Genomic DNA, 14,704 nt, shown 5'->3' on the forward strand with positions numbered 1-14,704 from the left:
CTTTCATCAAATAATTTTCTGTCAATGAGTTAATGGTTTTGGGTAGAGTCAAAATGTATGCGTCTTCTAATTATTTTCTAGGTGTACTGTACCCATGGAAAAGGCCCCCTTGTAGTCCATCTCGGCCATGGAGACGTCAGTACTGGCCGGGTCCATCATGAAAACCTTCTCGTTGTTACACAGCTGGAACTCTGTGTTCAACGAGTAGACCACCGGGACTGGACGGTTGGTTTGCTGGAAAGCGATAGGAACTAGAAACCTGATGGAAGCAGGAAAATATGGAAAACCATGAGTAAAAACTCCAAGAATCTATGTATGGTTCTCCTTCAACATACTTTTCTGGCGCATGGGCCGTGCAGGACAGGGGTTTGTCCCCGGGATCAATCCATGGTTGAGTGGGCTGGACAGTGCATGGGATCAGGAAGACGGTATACTCTCCGGAATAATCCTTCCTGTACGGTGCAATTTTGGTTGAATATGCATCATTGCAGTTGCAAATTACTATCAAACAGAGATCTTGTACTTTTTACTTCTAACCCAACATCTGTTGAGCTATGTGTTCCGACAGCCCAACCCATGTCTATCGGTGTCAAGATCCATCAGAGATGGGATTTAAATGTTATGGATGTACACTGATCGTTACGATTGTGAATAACATTTGATCTGATTTTCTAAAAGACACCAACTTTCCTTTCTCCACTAACATTTCTAGCAGTGAGTTTTTTCAATGGTACAATCCACATCTTTTTACGATGTTAGGAAGTGTCTGAATTTAGTTTTTCAACATTTAGGAAGTCCGGCAATGCAATACACATACTTCTGTGATGTTGGTAAATATCGAGGATTATTTTTCCATTGTTCCAACCGTTTAGGGATTGTTATGATTAGAAGGGGATTATCATAAAAGCGGTGTCATGGAATTTCTAGTGGTGCTCTTAATGAGGGTTGGACCTGCCTGCCTACATCTATGACATTGGGATTGTCACCTCTCACTTGATATTTTAGGGCTGAGCTTTCCAACAGTGCAACCAACATATTTCTATGATGAAAAGTGTCAAAGATGGGATGCTTACCATTTCCGCAGTCCCTGGATCATTATGTTTTGAAACAGATGTGGGGGAATAGGGAGCGTATTGAGGGCACATGCCCTTCCACCTTTTATTCTATGTGCCCCTATGTGTGTGATGTCCCCACACACATAATATGAAATCATGTGTTACCTCACAAATGATGTCTCCCACCTTGCAGGAATTAAAGATTCCAATCATACAGGAATGAATTTAACTTTGAACTTATTCAATGGGTGACTTTTCGGACGGCACTAATTCCAATTTTCTAGGGGCAAGCAGAGTACACGCTGCCTGTTCCCTACCTTGCTAATGGCTAATCAAAACAGGATGTGGCAGAGCAAATACTGGCCACAGATCAAAATTACTTGCATCAAAACTCAGAAGCCCTTACTGAAAAAAGTAAAAGTGAGCACTCATTTTGCTGTGTGTGGACAGCGTTAGTGGTTTAGTTTAACCCTGCTTCGTAAAATGCTTCAAGCTACTGTTTAATCACTCCAGTCAGGCTCACGGGTAGTCCCAGCTGTGGGGAGTGGCGCATTGATGAAGACAAGACTCCATGGCCTGGCGCCAAATTGAAGCATCCATATTTATTACCGCAATTTACGTTTGAAGTGTTGTTGGTCAATGTGTTTAGCAATTCACATGAATTCTCGCAGCTACTCAGCATGAGTCGCTAATCACACCTTGTTTGCCATGCTGAGCGAGTCACACACTCGCACCCCTCTCATGCAATTGACCCCTCCATAGAAATTGCGTTATCCGCGTCGCTGACCAATCAGAGGCCAGAGATCTGCATAAATGTTGGCGTCCGCCATTACCTCTGACAAAGTCGCATGGTCCAGTATAGCTTTTGTTACCGTTTTATCACGTATTTGGGTTCCTTAACAATAGATATTGTTAAGAGGTGTAGTCACGGACTTTGTAATAGTGACGACAGGAATCCTGATAGACTAGTTGGTGGAGTTCAATTCGTACCCTTTCCAAAACCGAAGACCGAGTATGAAAAATGTCTTCGATGGATCAAACTTTGTGGAAGACGGCATGATCAACTGAATCCATCTAAAATCAACCAGAACAGAAGACCGAGTATAAAAAGTGTCTTCGATGGATCAAACTTTGTGGAAGACGGCATGATCAACTGAATCTATCTAAAATCAATCGGAACAGATATGTTTGCACGAAGGTAAGCCCTATATTTGATTTTCAATACATGTCTCATATAAATGAATTAGCAGTTCTTAGCTTACATAACATAGTTACGTGTGAATGATTGACACACTTGATCTGTGTTGAGCGATATTTTGCGATGATCTGACTGCACAAACGTGTCTCTTTGTTGCCGGCGAGCAAGCTAAGCTAAACCGGACTACGTTTGCACGAAGGTAAGCCCTATATTTGATTTTCAATACATGTCTCATATAAATGAATTAGCAGTTCTTCGCTTGTATAACATAGCTACGTGTGAATGATTGACGCACTTGATCTGTGTTGAGCGATACTTTGGGAGGACCTGACTGCACAAACGTGTCTCTTTGTTGGCGGGTAGCGAGCTAAGCTAAACCGGACTAGCGAGTCCTAAAAGCCTTCGACGTGCACCGAGACACCAAAACTGAAGGAAGGATGTTTGAGGACACTAAAGTAGTGATTGTCGTACTCGGTCGGGACTTACGTAGGTTCGGCACTAATTCAAGAATAATTATTGAGGGGAGCGCGTGACGTTACACAAAGAAAACGAGAGAAACAACTCTTAAATCAAGTCTCGACTTCTTCTTTTCCTCCTTTTCAAATGGCTATACAGATACACAAACAGATTCTGCACACATGTCTGATAGGTAACACGAATATAGGAAACTGTCAATGACGAATTCATCTTTGGGTTATAATATATTATATTATGTGGCTTCTCGGTCTTCCTCTGCCTCCGGAAAAATCTTGCGCTAATATCGATGGTTTCTCCGTCGATATGCATGGAAATACCATTGAAATACCCCTCGCTGAAATACTTGAAGCCCTGCTGTCTGCTCTTCAACGATATTTCACTATTCGGTAAGAATGCGAGTGAAAAATCAGCTGGTAAATCGGACAATTTCGCTCTCGTTGTCATGATCCTGCCGCTCCTGTGCGGGTGTCCGCGGTTGCTCTGATTGGGAGGTCCACACCTGCGCCTCATGCAGCCTGATTATGCTATGTATTTATATGACCCCGATGACAACTGGCCGCTGCCAGTTCGTTGAGCTTCATGTCCCGTTCCAGCACACTCATATCCCTGATCGACAACCTGTGTGTACCGACCTTCGCCTGTTCTCCGACCAACCTTGTAAGCCTGACTCCTGTCGTTACTTCTGCCTGCTTTGATTGTTCTCCTGTGTACTGACTCCTGCCTGGCCGCTCACCTGCTCTCTTCGCCCGACGTCCCAACTACCGCTGCTGCACCGGACTGCCTGCTCGACCCCCGACCTCGGCATATAATAAACGTTTCTTCTTGAACTACCTTGCATCGTCCGAGTCCTGCATTTGGGTCCTACTCTCGTTCCGATGGGCCGTGACACTCGTCTTTTCTTCCTGCGCAGCCATTTTTTGCTAATTGTTTTTCTGAGGTTAGCAAGCGTGGGGTGACGTAACTTCAGGAGGCGTGGTTAAGTGCCCTGTACGGAGGGGTCAATTTTAACCACTTTGTCCTGCTTTTCAAATCTATTACAATTATATAGAGTGAGACAACTAATATTTATCATCAAAGAATTAGGAAATTAATGTTTAGCTTCAACTCAAAAGTGTGAAGTCGAGATAATTCTATATAAAGTCCCTAAGATCCCTTTTGAGATTATAAAATGACAAGTGAATCAATTTAAAACTTATACTGTAATTGATCACATAACATGCACACCCTCAGTGAGCTTTTTAACATCGTTGGGAAGGGTCAATGACAGGACTTCTCACCATTTATGTGCCCCAGAGACCCAGTAAAAAATCTTGTCCAAAGTCTTCTCGTGTTTTGCCATAAATTGTGTATCCAACCTCCCTTGACTAGATACTGTAGGAATCAGGAAGCTGACCTGCTGTAAGAGCTTGTGGCTCTCCATAGCTGGTAGGGTGAGTCAAAGGTCTGGGCACTCCACAGCAACTGGATGTCGAACTCGATGCCCCCAAGGTGGTCCGGCGCTAGCAGGTGGGACTTGTGTCCAGGCAAAGTGTGGTGTTCTGGGACAAACTGGCCTAGAGAGATGGGGGAGGGAGAAACTAAGTAGCACGCATACAACTGACGCAGAAAAAGGCAAGACCCCCAAGTTTTATCACTTACCTCTAAATTTAGCATGCGTTTTAAACTCGATGACCAGCCGTCCATCCTCGCGGATGTAGATCCTTATGATCTGCAGTCTGGCAGAGAGAACGCTGTCAGTCTGGATGCCTGCAAAATATCAAAGATCAACTCAATAGAACACAACAACCAATTTGGTTGGACTAAAACAAACTAAAACCATCCAACCTGTCCTCCAAAGCACGGTATCATAGAAGAAGGAGAACTCCATCTCGGTATGATGCTCCAGAGAAGCCCAACCTCGTGGCGCCGTCACATAGATGTAGGACACATAGAGCGGAACCTGAACTGTGAGGAAGGACTGAGCCGAGTCCCGAACCTGAAAGAACAGCAAGGTTAAGGGCCACTGTTTCCATGTCATTATTTCATTTTAGGTAGCACACAGATTCCTACTACAAAGTATAATTCAGATTCTGTGGGCTTTGAAGAGTAGATTATGGAATAGACATATTGTATCTGTTTGAGTTCCTCAGAATTTTATTTTTCAAAACTAAAGCTTTGGTGAACTGATAGATTCCAACCTGAGTTTCAACAGTCATATGAAATCAATTACTACTAAAACAGCCTTCCACCAACTGAAGAACATATCTAGAGTGGAGGCTGGCATGCACCAACCTGACCAGGAAAAGCTAACCATGCTTTTATCTCAAGAAAACTTGACTACTGTAATGGTCTACTGACTCTGACGCTAAATAAATAATTGCTTTGCTTTCCAGTCTTCAAAAGTGACCCTTTTTCAATTTTTATTTAATATTTAATGTTTCATTATACTGCAACATATCAGTTTTCAGAAAAAAATGGCTGGCAAGTTTGGTTTGAGATTAATTAACTTTCTTCCTCATCAGCCACCATTGCTAGTCATTTTCCAGAGTTCCTTGTCACTCAACAACGACTTCAGGACGGCTTTGAGGAAATTCATGTCCACCGTCCGGCATCTCAGGAGGGGGAAGCAGTGCACCGTCAACACTGTGTGTAGTGGGGATGGGGCACTGCTGACTTCAACTCGGGTTGTTGTGAGTTGGTGGGGAGAATACTTCGAAGACCTCCTCAATTCCAACAACACGCCTTCCAATGAGGAAGCTGAGTCTGGGTGATCTCGGAGCCGGGCTCTTTGATCTCTGGGGTTGAGCTCACCGAGGTGGTTAAAAATCTCCTAGAGTGGATGAGATTCGCCCAGAGTTCCTAAAGGCTCTGGATGTTATGGGGCTGTCCTCGTTGACACGCCTCTGCAACAACGTGTGGACATCGGGGAGAGTGCCTCTGGATTGGCAGCCTGGGGTGGTGGTCCCCTTTTTTTAAGAAGGGTGACCGGATGGTGTGTTCCAACAATAGGGGGGTCACACTCCTCAGCGTCCCAAAATAGACCTTTGGTGTACTGGAGATGAGGATCCATCGAGAAGTCGAATCTCGGATTCAGGAGGAGCAATGTGGTTTTTGTCTTGTTGTGGAACAGTGGACCAGCTTTACACGCTCGACAGGATCCTCGAAGGAACATGGGAGTTCGCCCAACCAGTCTACATGTGTTTTGTGGACTTGGAGAAGGCGTTCGACGATGTCCGTCGGGGAGTCTTGGGGGTTCTTCAGGAGTATAGGGTACCCAACCCCCTGATACGGGCTCTTCGGTCCCTGTACGACCGCTGTCAGAGTTTGGTGCAGATTGCCGGAAATAAGTCCGTGAGAGTTGGACTCCGCCAAGGACTGCCCTTTCGTCACCGATTTTGTTCATAACTTTTATGAACAGAATCTCTATGCGCAGTCGAGGCGTAGAGTGTGTCCGGTTTGGTAGCCTCAGCATTCCATCTCTGCTCTTTGCAAATGATGTGGTTCTGTTGGCTTCATCAAGCCGTGATCTCCAACTCTCACTGGAGTTGTTCAGAGCCGAGTGTGAAGTGGCTGGGATGAGAATCAGCACCTACAAATGTGAGACCATGGTCCTCATTCGGAAAAGGGTGGCGAGCCCTCTACAGGTCTGGGATAAGATCCATCCCCAAGTGGATGAGTTCAAGTATCTTGGGGTGTTGTTCACAAGTGAGGGAAGAATGGAGCGGGAGATTGACAGACTGATCGGTGCAGCGTCTGCAGTTATGCGGACTTTGCATCGGTCCGTTGTGGTAAAGAGGGAGCTAAGTTGAAAGGCTCTCAAGCTCTCAATTTATCAGTCGATCTACGTTCCTACCCTCATCTATGAGCACGAGCTGTGGGTCATGACCGAAAGTACAAGATCCCGGATACAAGCGGCCGAAATGAGTTTCCTTCGCAGCCTTAGAGGTAGGGTGAGAAGCTTAGTCACCCGGGAGGGGCTCAGTGTCAAGTCGCTGCTCCTCTGCATTAAGAGGAGCCAGATGAGGTGGCTGGGGCATCTGATTTGGATGTCTCCCGGATGCCTCCCCGGTGAGGTGTTCCGGGCATGTCCCGCCGGAAAGACACCCCGGGGACAACCCAGGACATGCTAGAGAGATTATGTCTCTCAGCTGGCTTGGGAACGCCATGGGATCCCTCCGGAAGAGCTGGAAGAAGTGGCTGGGGAAAGGGAAGTCTAGGTATCCCCGCTGAAGCTACTTCCCATGCGTCCCGACCCGGAAAAGCGGAAGAAAATGGCTGGATGGATGGATGGATATATGGATGGGTGGATGAACTCAACCAGCCAAAGTGGCTCGTGGGCGTGGCGGTGTTACCTCCCATTGATGAAATTCACACGAATTTGGAGGGTGTCAATCTAAAGCCCATCTGGCAAGTCTTCCAAAGCAAGCAATGCAATTTTGCCATGCGCGAGGCCCGGTGCTCCCACCTCATGCAAAAGTGATACTTACCTGAAAGTCGGCGGTGACTGAGCCACTACAGACGTCAATGAGCTCAGTCATGTCATAGTAGGCATCGAATGTCCAGATGCAGCTCTTGAGATTTAGGTGCTTGTACAACTGGATGGTTCTGGCCTCACGGACGTTGGGGTTGAATTGGTACGGCCGGTCGAAGCCCGGACCCAGGGAGATACTGTCGTAGGACACATCGTCCAGGAAACCCGTCTCTGCAGGTAGAAGTTGGGAATGAACAAGACTAAAGTGTTGCCTGTTTACGTAAAAAAATGTAATTTTTAAAGTGGGTGTACATTTTTTTTTTTTGCAAGACAAGCTATTTGGAGTTATGACTCGACTTATCACTTGCTTGATTTTTGCCACACTTATTCAGGACTAATGACTTGCCCACATGTGACTTACTCTCATAATAAAGCCTCTGCAAACTTGAGTGGCATGTTCAAGTCAGTTGCAGAATTGAATATAGAAAATTAATGCAGTGGAACACTGGACCAACGTCATATTGGAATTTGATCAAGGACTTGGAAACTATGTAGTGATTTTGCTTGAGTGACAGTACATTTGCTTGGGGAGAGGTGGCGGTTTGATTTACCCGAGAGGCCCTTCAGGTCTTTGAGCGTGACCAGGTTAGAGCAGACGTGCTGCTGACGGTAGATGGACTCGGAGAGCAAGAAGTGGAGGTTGTGAAGCGGCATGGTGGACACAAGGGGGAGCATGCCGTCCTGGTGGGGGATCTGCACTGAGATGTGGATCCTAAAAGTGAGAAATACATTGTACGCTTGAATGGTTTCACAACAGGGGTGGGTAAAGATTGGCTTTGCGAGCACTGACATGATCAGGAGAGCCTGAATATGGAGTTTGTATGTGGGTTTTGTCTGGGCAGTCCGGTTTCTTCCCACATCCCAAAAAACATGCATTTATTGAAGACTCTAAATTGCCCGGAGGTGTGAATATTTTGTGTGAGTGGTTGTTTGCTTATGTGTCCCTGGGATTGGGTGGGAACCAGCTCAGGTGTAACCCGCCTCCTAGCTGGTATAGGCTCTGACACTCCTTGTGACTATATGCGACTTGGATAATGGATGGATGGATGAAAATAAAATAGAAAAAGTAAAGCAACTAATTATACAATTATTTTTCATAATAAAAAATTGTAAAATAAAAAGTACATTTGAAATATTTCATTAAATACTTGAATCATTGGCAGTCAAGTAAAACGGACAATTTAAACTAAAATGTTTTGAAATGTTGTTTTATTAAATAATTTTCAAAAAGAAACAATTGTTTTTGTAAAGAATTTATTGAAATAAAAATTTATAAATAAGAAAGTACATGCATATTTCAACATTTAAAAAATATTTAAGCAAATTCTAGTAGAGCTTTGTGAATAATAAAAATGGAAAATTTTTCATACAGTAACATTATTTAAATGTGTTTTTATGAATTAATTTTATTTTTTAAATAAAATAAAGTAAAATAAATAATTTTGTACAAAAAGAATCGGATACAAAACGTAAACTTCTCTCTCACCGATTGGGGTGTTCTTTATGTTTGACGTCCAAGTATTTGAGTGTGGCGATGAACGACTGCGCCTGGAATCCTCGTGCGGTCCCAGTGGTGACGGGCGTATGGCAGATGGAGCCTTCAGTTCCCACGGTGGCGATGTTGCTGCGGAGCGGCGTTCCCAGGTGACCTGCCTTGTCACGAGCTTGTGCCACGCAGCGGACATGGAAGCGCCGGCTGAAGTAGATGCTGTCCAGAACCTGAGAACACAAGCACAGTATATTTACTGTACAGTAGTAGTGCTGGACCAATATGTGGTTAAAAAAAAGTGTACAGTACACATTCCTGTTTACTGACAATGCCAACTTTTTCCACCAATCATGTATCTATAATGTGTGCAACTCAATTCAAACTCAAATTCAATGGGCAAGTAAAAATAAATGAGATGATGTGTTTGTACAAGTGTGCACACCCGCTTAAAACTGTTTATCTGGGTGTTTGATATTTACCAGTATACATAATATTTCTCATGTTCAAACTCATGTTGAATGGGAGTCAGCACCTGGCACTTGTTTAAGTGCCTCTGATTTACCCCAAATAATGTTCAGATGTTTTATTAGGCACTTTCTGCCTTTTATGTACTTTGATGTCTTAGTTTCTTAGCCCCATCTATCCATTTTCTGTACCGCTTATTCTCATTAGAGTCACGGCTCTGCGGGAGCTTATTTTAGCTATCTACGGGTGAGAGGTCGGGTACACCATGAACTGGCCAATTGCAGCCTTAGTTACATTTAGAATCATTTAGTTACTTTTACATTGTTCCATAGTTACCAGTTACCTAGATGCAGTTATGTATAGTTTCTTAGTTACAAATAGTCAATGTGGCTGCGCTCAATATTAATCAAAGTGGAGTCAGCACACACCCGCCACCATTTTACAGTGCCCCTGATTAACACTCCAGAAAGTTCAGATGTTCTTGTGTGATTTTCCAGATATTTATGCATTTAATTTACTTTATTAATTTAAATTTACAATCAGGTCTTTTTTTTAATAGTTGCTTAGTTATAGTTACTTTGTTAGAGTAACTTAGTTACAGTTGGTTATTTTGTAACATGTAGGTAGTTACAAATGGTGTCTGGGATTAACCTCAAATAAAGTTCAGACCTACTTATTATTAGAAGGTCTGAACTTTATTTAGTCTAATTAGAATCTATTAAAACCTAATAGATTTTAATTAGAGTTCCATAATTATCTCTACCTTGACTAAGGCCCGAGATCTAGCTGAAAAAAAAAACAGCTTTCATTTTGAAACGATTTATCTTGGTCTTATTATTTTATATGACAATAGGATTTGGCAGAGCCAAATTCATAAACTCTGGAGTGTTAGGATAACAGGGTGTGATTAACTCCAAGCTGTAACCCTTACTCCTGACACCATTTAACAACCAAACACCTTTAAAATGACACAATGGGAGTTAAAATCAACTCCCAAAAATGTAACCCTGCTATTTGAACAGTCCAAGTTTCCATGTGTATGTAAAAGATAAACAGAAGAGGACCAAGCACCGAGCCCTGGTGAATGGCTTGGGACTGAAGGGCAGGAGGTCAAGTGCAGTTGTTTGTATGAATAAATTGTGGCCGGTCAGAAAGAGATGATTTGAACAAGGAGAGGGCAGTAAGGGAAAGGAGGATAAGGATGGCAAGGTTTCCAGTCTCAGAAGAGGAGGAGGAGTTCATTGGAGATTGTGAGAAGGGACGTTTCGATGCTGTGTTTTGATCGGAAGCCAAATTGAAATTGCTCAAATAAGTGAAAGGAGGACAAGTTGGATTTGCATTGGTGGGCAACTCCATGTTTGAATATTTTAGACGGGAAGCAGAGATTGGAAATGGGATGGAAGTTATCCCTAGGATTTCTGGACTGGTCACACATTGTTGAAAAAAAACACAACATATATCTTTCAACTCGTCATTCACAAGTGCTTCGTTACACTATCTTAATGAGACATATTTGACTGATGTCCACTTCTCAGTTCTGAGGACTCAAGCTATGTGGCATTTGCATGTTCATCCGTGCCTGCATGGATTTTTTCCGGTTACTCCGGGGTTTCCTCCCACTTCCCAAAAACATGCACAGCAGGTTAAGTGAAGACTTAATTGCCCGTAGGTTTGAATGTGAGTGCAACTAGTTATTTGTTTACATGTGCCCCGCGATTGGCTGGGGACCAGTTCACGGTGTTCCTTGACTCTTTCTTGCTCAGAGTCAGCTGGGATAGTTTCCAGCACCCCTCCAACCCCAGTGGGGATAAATGGTAAAGAAGCTGAATAAATGAATGAAACACCTTGAAATTCAATCAATCAATTCTATGACTCTGTTCCATTCCCACATAATACAAAAGAATGTTGAGAACTAAACTGCTTTAATAAATCTGTCTCACCATGTGGTTGACGCCCGTGAATGGCGTGGTGTCGGTCACCGTCTCGAAGGGTGAGCGCGCCCCGTTGGTGTCGGTGGGCGAGGCCACCTCCCAAGAAAAGTGTACTTGTGTTTGGTTAATTCCTGCCTCCTCACAGCGCTCCTTCATCACTGGGTACTTGGGGTAGTGTGGATCGCATGGCGTAACGCACACCAGTGGGTAACCTGGGGAGGGCGTCTTCTTGCTACCCTCCTTGGTCACCTCATGGACGTGGTCATAGTCGGCCAGGGAGACAACCTGAGGACCATGGCGGGTATCAACAGGGTCAAATTTTTTCAAATGTCTTTTTTACTGTATACAGGAAAGTCCAAATTAAGAGTGTGCATCTTCAATGTAGTACCACACTGTGCCGCAACATGCCAGGCAGCACTAAGGTGTTACTGGAAGAGATGCAGCATAATAAAGAGCAAGTACAGACAGTATTGTTCCCACAGTACCGAAAGAATATATGCTTCTGTATATTGCTGCATTTATGTGCTGTGTATGGTAAGGTAACAGTTGTTTCAAGGTTTTTAATTATGGCAACATCAATCCTTATTTATATTAGTGTATCTTTGGAATTTCACATTATAGATTAGCTTTAAGATGTCTTCAAATTTTCAGATGAAATTACATGGTTTGGTTGAAAATTTTACTAGAATGCTGTTTCCATATTTTGCTGCCCAATGAGTGTTAAAGTAGCAGTTGTTTGAAGATTTATAACTACCCAAACATCTGTGCTGGTTTTGGTTATCCCTTCTATGGCATTTTACATTCTTGGCTTGCATTAAGACAGCTGATTTTCTTTCAACGAACCTAATGATTGTCAATGTGTGGTCCAAGTACCATGAGAAGTTTGCAGTCTTAAGTACCACAGGAAACAATCACTGATTTGCTTATTGTTTTTTTAAAACATGAAATAAAGCCAAACATTTTAGAATGACTCTTGTAGCTACAACATCGCATTTAAACTTCTTTTAAAATCCATTGCAGTACTTTTTAAAAACCTATTCATTTTAAAAACCTATTCATATAGAATTTTTTTTTTTTACTTCAAGCACAGTACATTTTTTTTGTACGGTTCACTTTGTTGTTTTTCACAAAAGTACAGTAAATGTGCTATTAAGGACTAAAAACTCTGTTTTTGTATTCTTTCACGGTATTTTTATGCTGGCCATTGGTTAGGACTAAATTATATAGTTTAGTCGAAAGTTCAGTTGATGAAATATACAAAATCAAATAATTTTTTGTTTTACATGTAAGTTTTATTGTAAACTTCAACTGGCCGTGACAAGCACCTTGAAGCGACACACTCTGCCTCTTACTTGAAGAACTTTTATTCTAATTGAGTGATTTCTATGATAGTCCCCAGTAAGGTTCAAAATGCTTTTAAAGTATGTGGGAGGGTTGAAACTATATTTAAAAATGATATTTTCTTAGTACAATACATCGCAGATTTATTGCAGTCTCCGTGTTCCCCTAGTGAAGATATGACATCACAAAAATATCCATCACTCTGATGACATGACAAAGGGTTCCTTACGATGGGCGGGGCTGGAAGGATGAGACTCCCAGCAGCTTCCTGGTCCAAAATGGTGACGGTCGCCATGGTGATCTCGCCCAGCACCGCCTCCACCGGGTCGTCAGGGCCGAGGACCAATGAGAAGGACTCGTGCCACTCCCTGTCCTCATTGGACACGATCTCCACCTTGAAAAGGACGTGGTCCATCCCTGCAGGAATCCAACATATTAAAGGTCAACTGACAGCCATATATACATTTTAAAAGAGATAGTTATTGTTATGAAAACTACATATAGTATTATTCACTTCAATGTCCATATGAAAAAAAAATGAATGGAGAGTGTGTGATTAATGCGCAAAGTTGCAGAAGTCTCACTCGACATCCCAGTGGTGGCCATATTGCCTGCAACGTCATTTGCAGATGTCAGACTGGGACAGTCGCCATTGAAAACATGTAGTGGCACCTGCTATGGGAGAGGAACAACAGAGACTTTCTGATTTTTCCGACGCCCCTTCTGACACGGAAGCTCTTTTCGAAGATGAGAACATCTCACAATCGAGTGAAGTGACCGGGGCAATATTACCCCATCGTTTCGAGCCCTATTTAGATGATATGTGGATCACTTCTAACTAACAACAGACTCTAGTATGTATGACGGTATGTAGCGTACTCAGGAGGACCCATGGCGGGGGAAGTAACTACTTCAGGGGTGCCCACACACCAGTGGCCGGCAGGGGGGAGAGCTCCTTTTTCTTCTCCTGTACGCGGCCAAACCACCTCCCCGATGAACAATGCCGAGCCCGCCGGCGATAAAAACGTAAAAGTGTGAAGAGCGAATCCCTCCTCCCGAGTGTTTGGGCAAAATCCAGCAATACAATGAACCAGCATTTTGGCTAACATGATGAAAACAACAAGTAATTTTTCACTGCTACAATAGGTATAAACGAATATAAACACATAAAAACCCCGCTACTGCAAAAAAGTCACTTCCTGGTTCTTCTCCAACACAAATGCCTCGAGAGTATTTTCATGGCGGGAGATGCAAAAATCCATATACGACAACATGAAAAAACGGATGGGTCCGTTCCGGCTGACTTGTTTTTTTTTTTAATTAAAAACATACTGAAAATATGCTTTACGTGTCAGTTGCCCTTTAAGAAAGCTTTTAGTACATTCAACCATTACTGTGCATTACTTTTTCTTTTTTTAATAAAATGTACCGGGGGTGAATTTGAGGACCCGGCTCTTGGGATTGTAGTCCACTCCGGACTGGGCCGAGCCATCTCGCGTGCTGCAGCGGATCTTGGAGGTTCGATCCAGATCCCCGCGGCGGATCACTTTGACATTGAGGACCTCCACGCCGTCTGGACCGGGAGGCTCTCGGACCTGATAGGACGCCTGCTCCAGCTCGATGGTGGGAGCTTAAAGAGGTAAATAAAGACAGGCTTGTTCATATTGTACTAAAGGCCGAGGATTTGTCTGGAGTTTTAATGATTTCAATCTAACATTTTAACGTTGAACATTATTTTTTTAAATTAAATTAAGTACAAAAATTAATTAATTACAAAAATAAAAACAAAGACAATGTGGCTGACTGTAATAATAATAATAATTATTATTATTATTATATTTTATAATACATAGATAATAAAATAATTACTATACCATTCTTACAAAAATGTTTTACAATCTATAATTAAAACTAAAAACACCATTAGTTATGTGAATATATATTTCAGATTATTATACGAATCTTAATTTCTCATCTTATTTGTTTTACTTTTTTTGGACGTATGTATCACTTGGGTTGTTCCAAACAGCTGCTGAAATTTTCTTGTCAATAACACCGTCAGAAATATATTTAATGAGCAAAATTGCCGACGTGTTAAGTACTTATTTCAGCCGCTAAAAGTAATATTTAAGTTTAGTTACTTAAAATATTTTAAAGAGTAAATTATTTTTAAAGTTTGACTTATACTTAAAAGGAAACTTGAATGCATAATTAAAAAAGAAAATAATAATGATTATA

General features: G+C 42.5%; 1 protein-coding gene across 3 annotated transcripts in view; it reads right to left on the minus strand.

Moving 5' to 3' along the window:
• The window catches only part of fras1 (Fraser extracellular matrix complex subunit 1), a 211,252-nt gene that overhangs the window by 5,632 nt on the left and 190,916 nt on the right, over positions 1-14,704 (minus strand). For all 3 annotated transcript variants that reach the window (XM_061816627.1, XM_061816626.1, XM_061816625.1), the window contains 11 exons: positions 13,896-14,096; positions 12,696-12,883; positions 11,135-11,410; positions 8,727-8,959; positions 7,792-7,952; positions 7,197-7,411; positions 4,555-4,705; positions 4,369-4,476; positions 4,124-4,283; positions 336-452; positions 93-259 (listed from right to left, as the gene is read on the minus strand). In XM_061816627.1, the coding sequence (XP_061672611.1) occupies positions 93-259; positions 336-452; positions 4,124-4,283; positions 4,369-4,476; positions 4,555-4,705; positions 7,197-7,411; positions 7,792-7,952; positions 8,727-8,959; positions 11,135-11,410; positions 12,696-12,883; positions 13,896-14,096 (1,977 nt within the window). The remainder of the gene's footprint in view (positions 1-92; positions 260-335; positions 453-4,123; positions 4,284-4,368; positions 4,477-4,554; positions 4,706-7,196; positions 7,412-7,791; positions 7,953-8,726; positions 8,960-11,134; positions 11,411-12,695; positions 12,884-13,895; positions 14,097-14,704) is intronic.

The sequence above is a fragment of the Syngnathoides biaculeatus genome, chromosome 4 (assembly GCF_019802595.1).
Source record: "Syngnathoides biaculeatus isolate LvHL_M chromosome 4, ASM1980259v1, whole genome shotgun sequence".
Classification (NCBI taxonomy): Eukaryota; Metazoa; Chordata; class Actinopteri; order Syngnathiformes; family Syngnathidae; genus Syngnathoides; species Syngnathoides biaculeatus.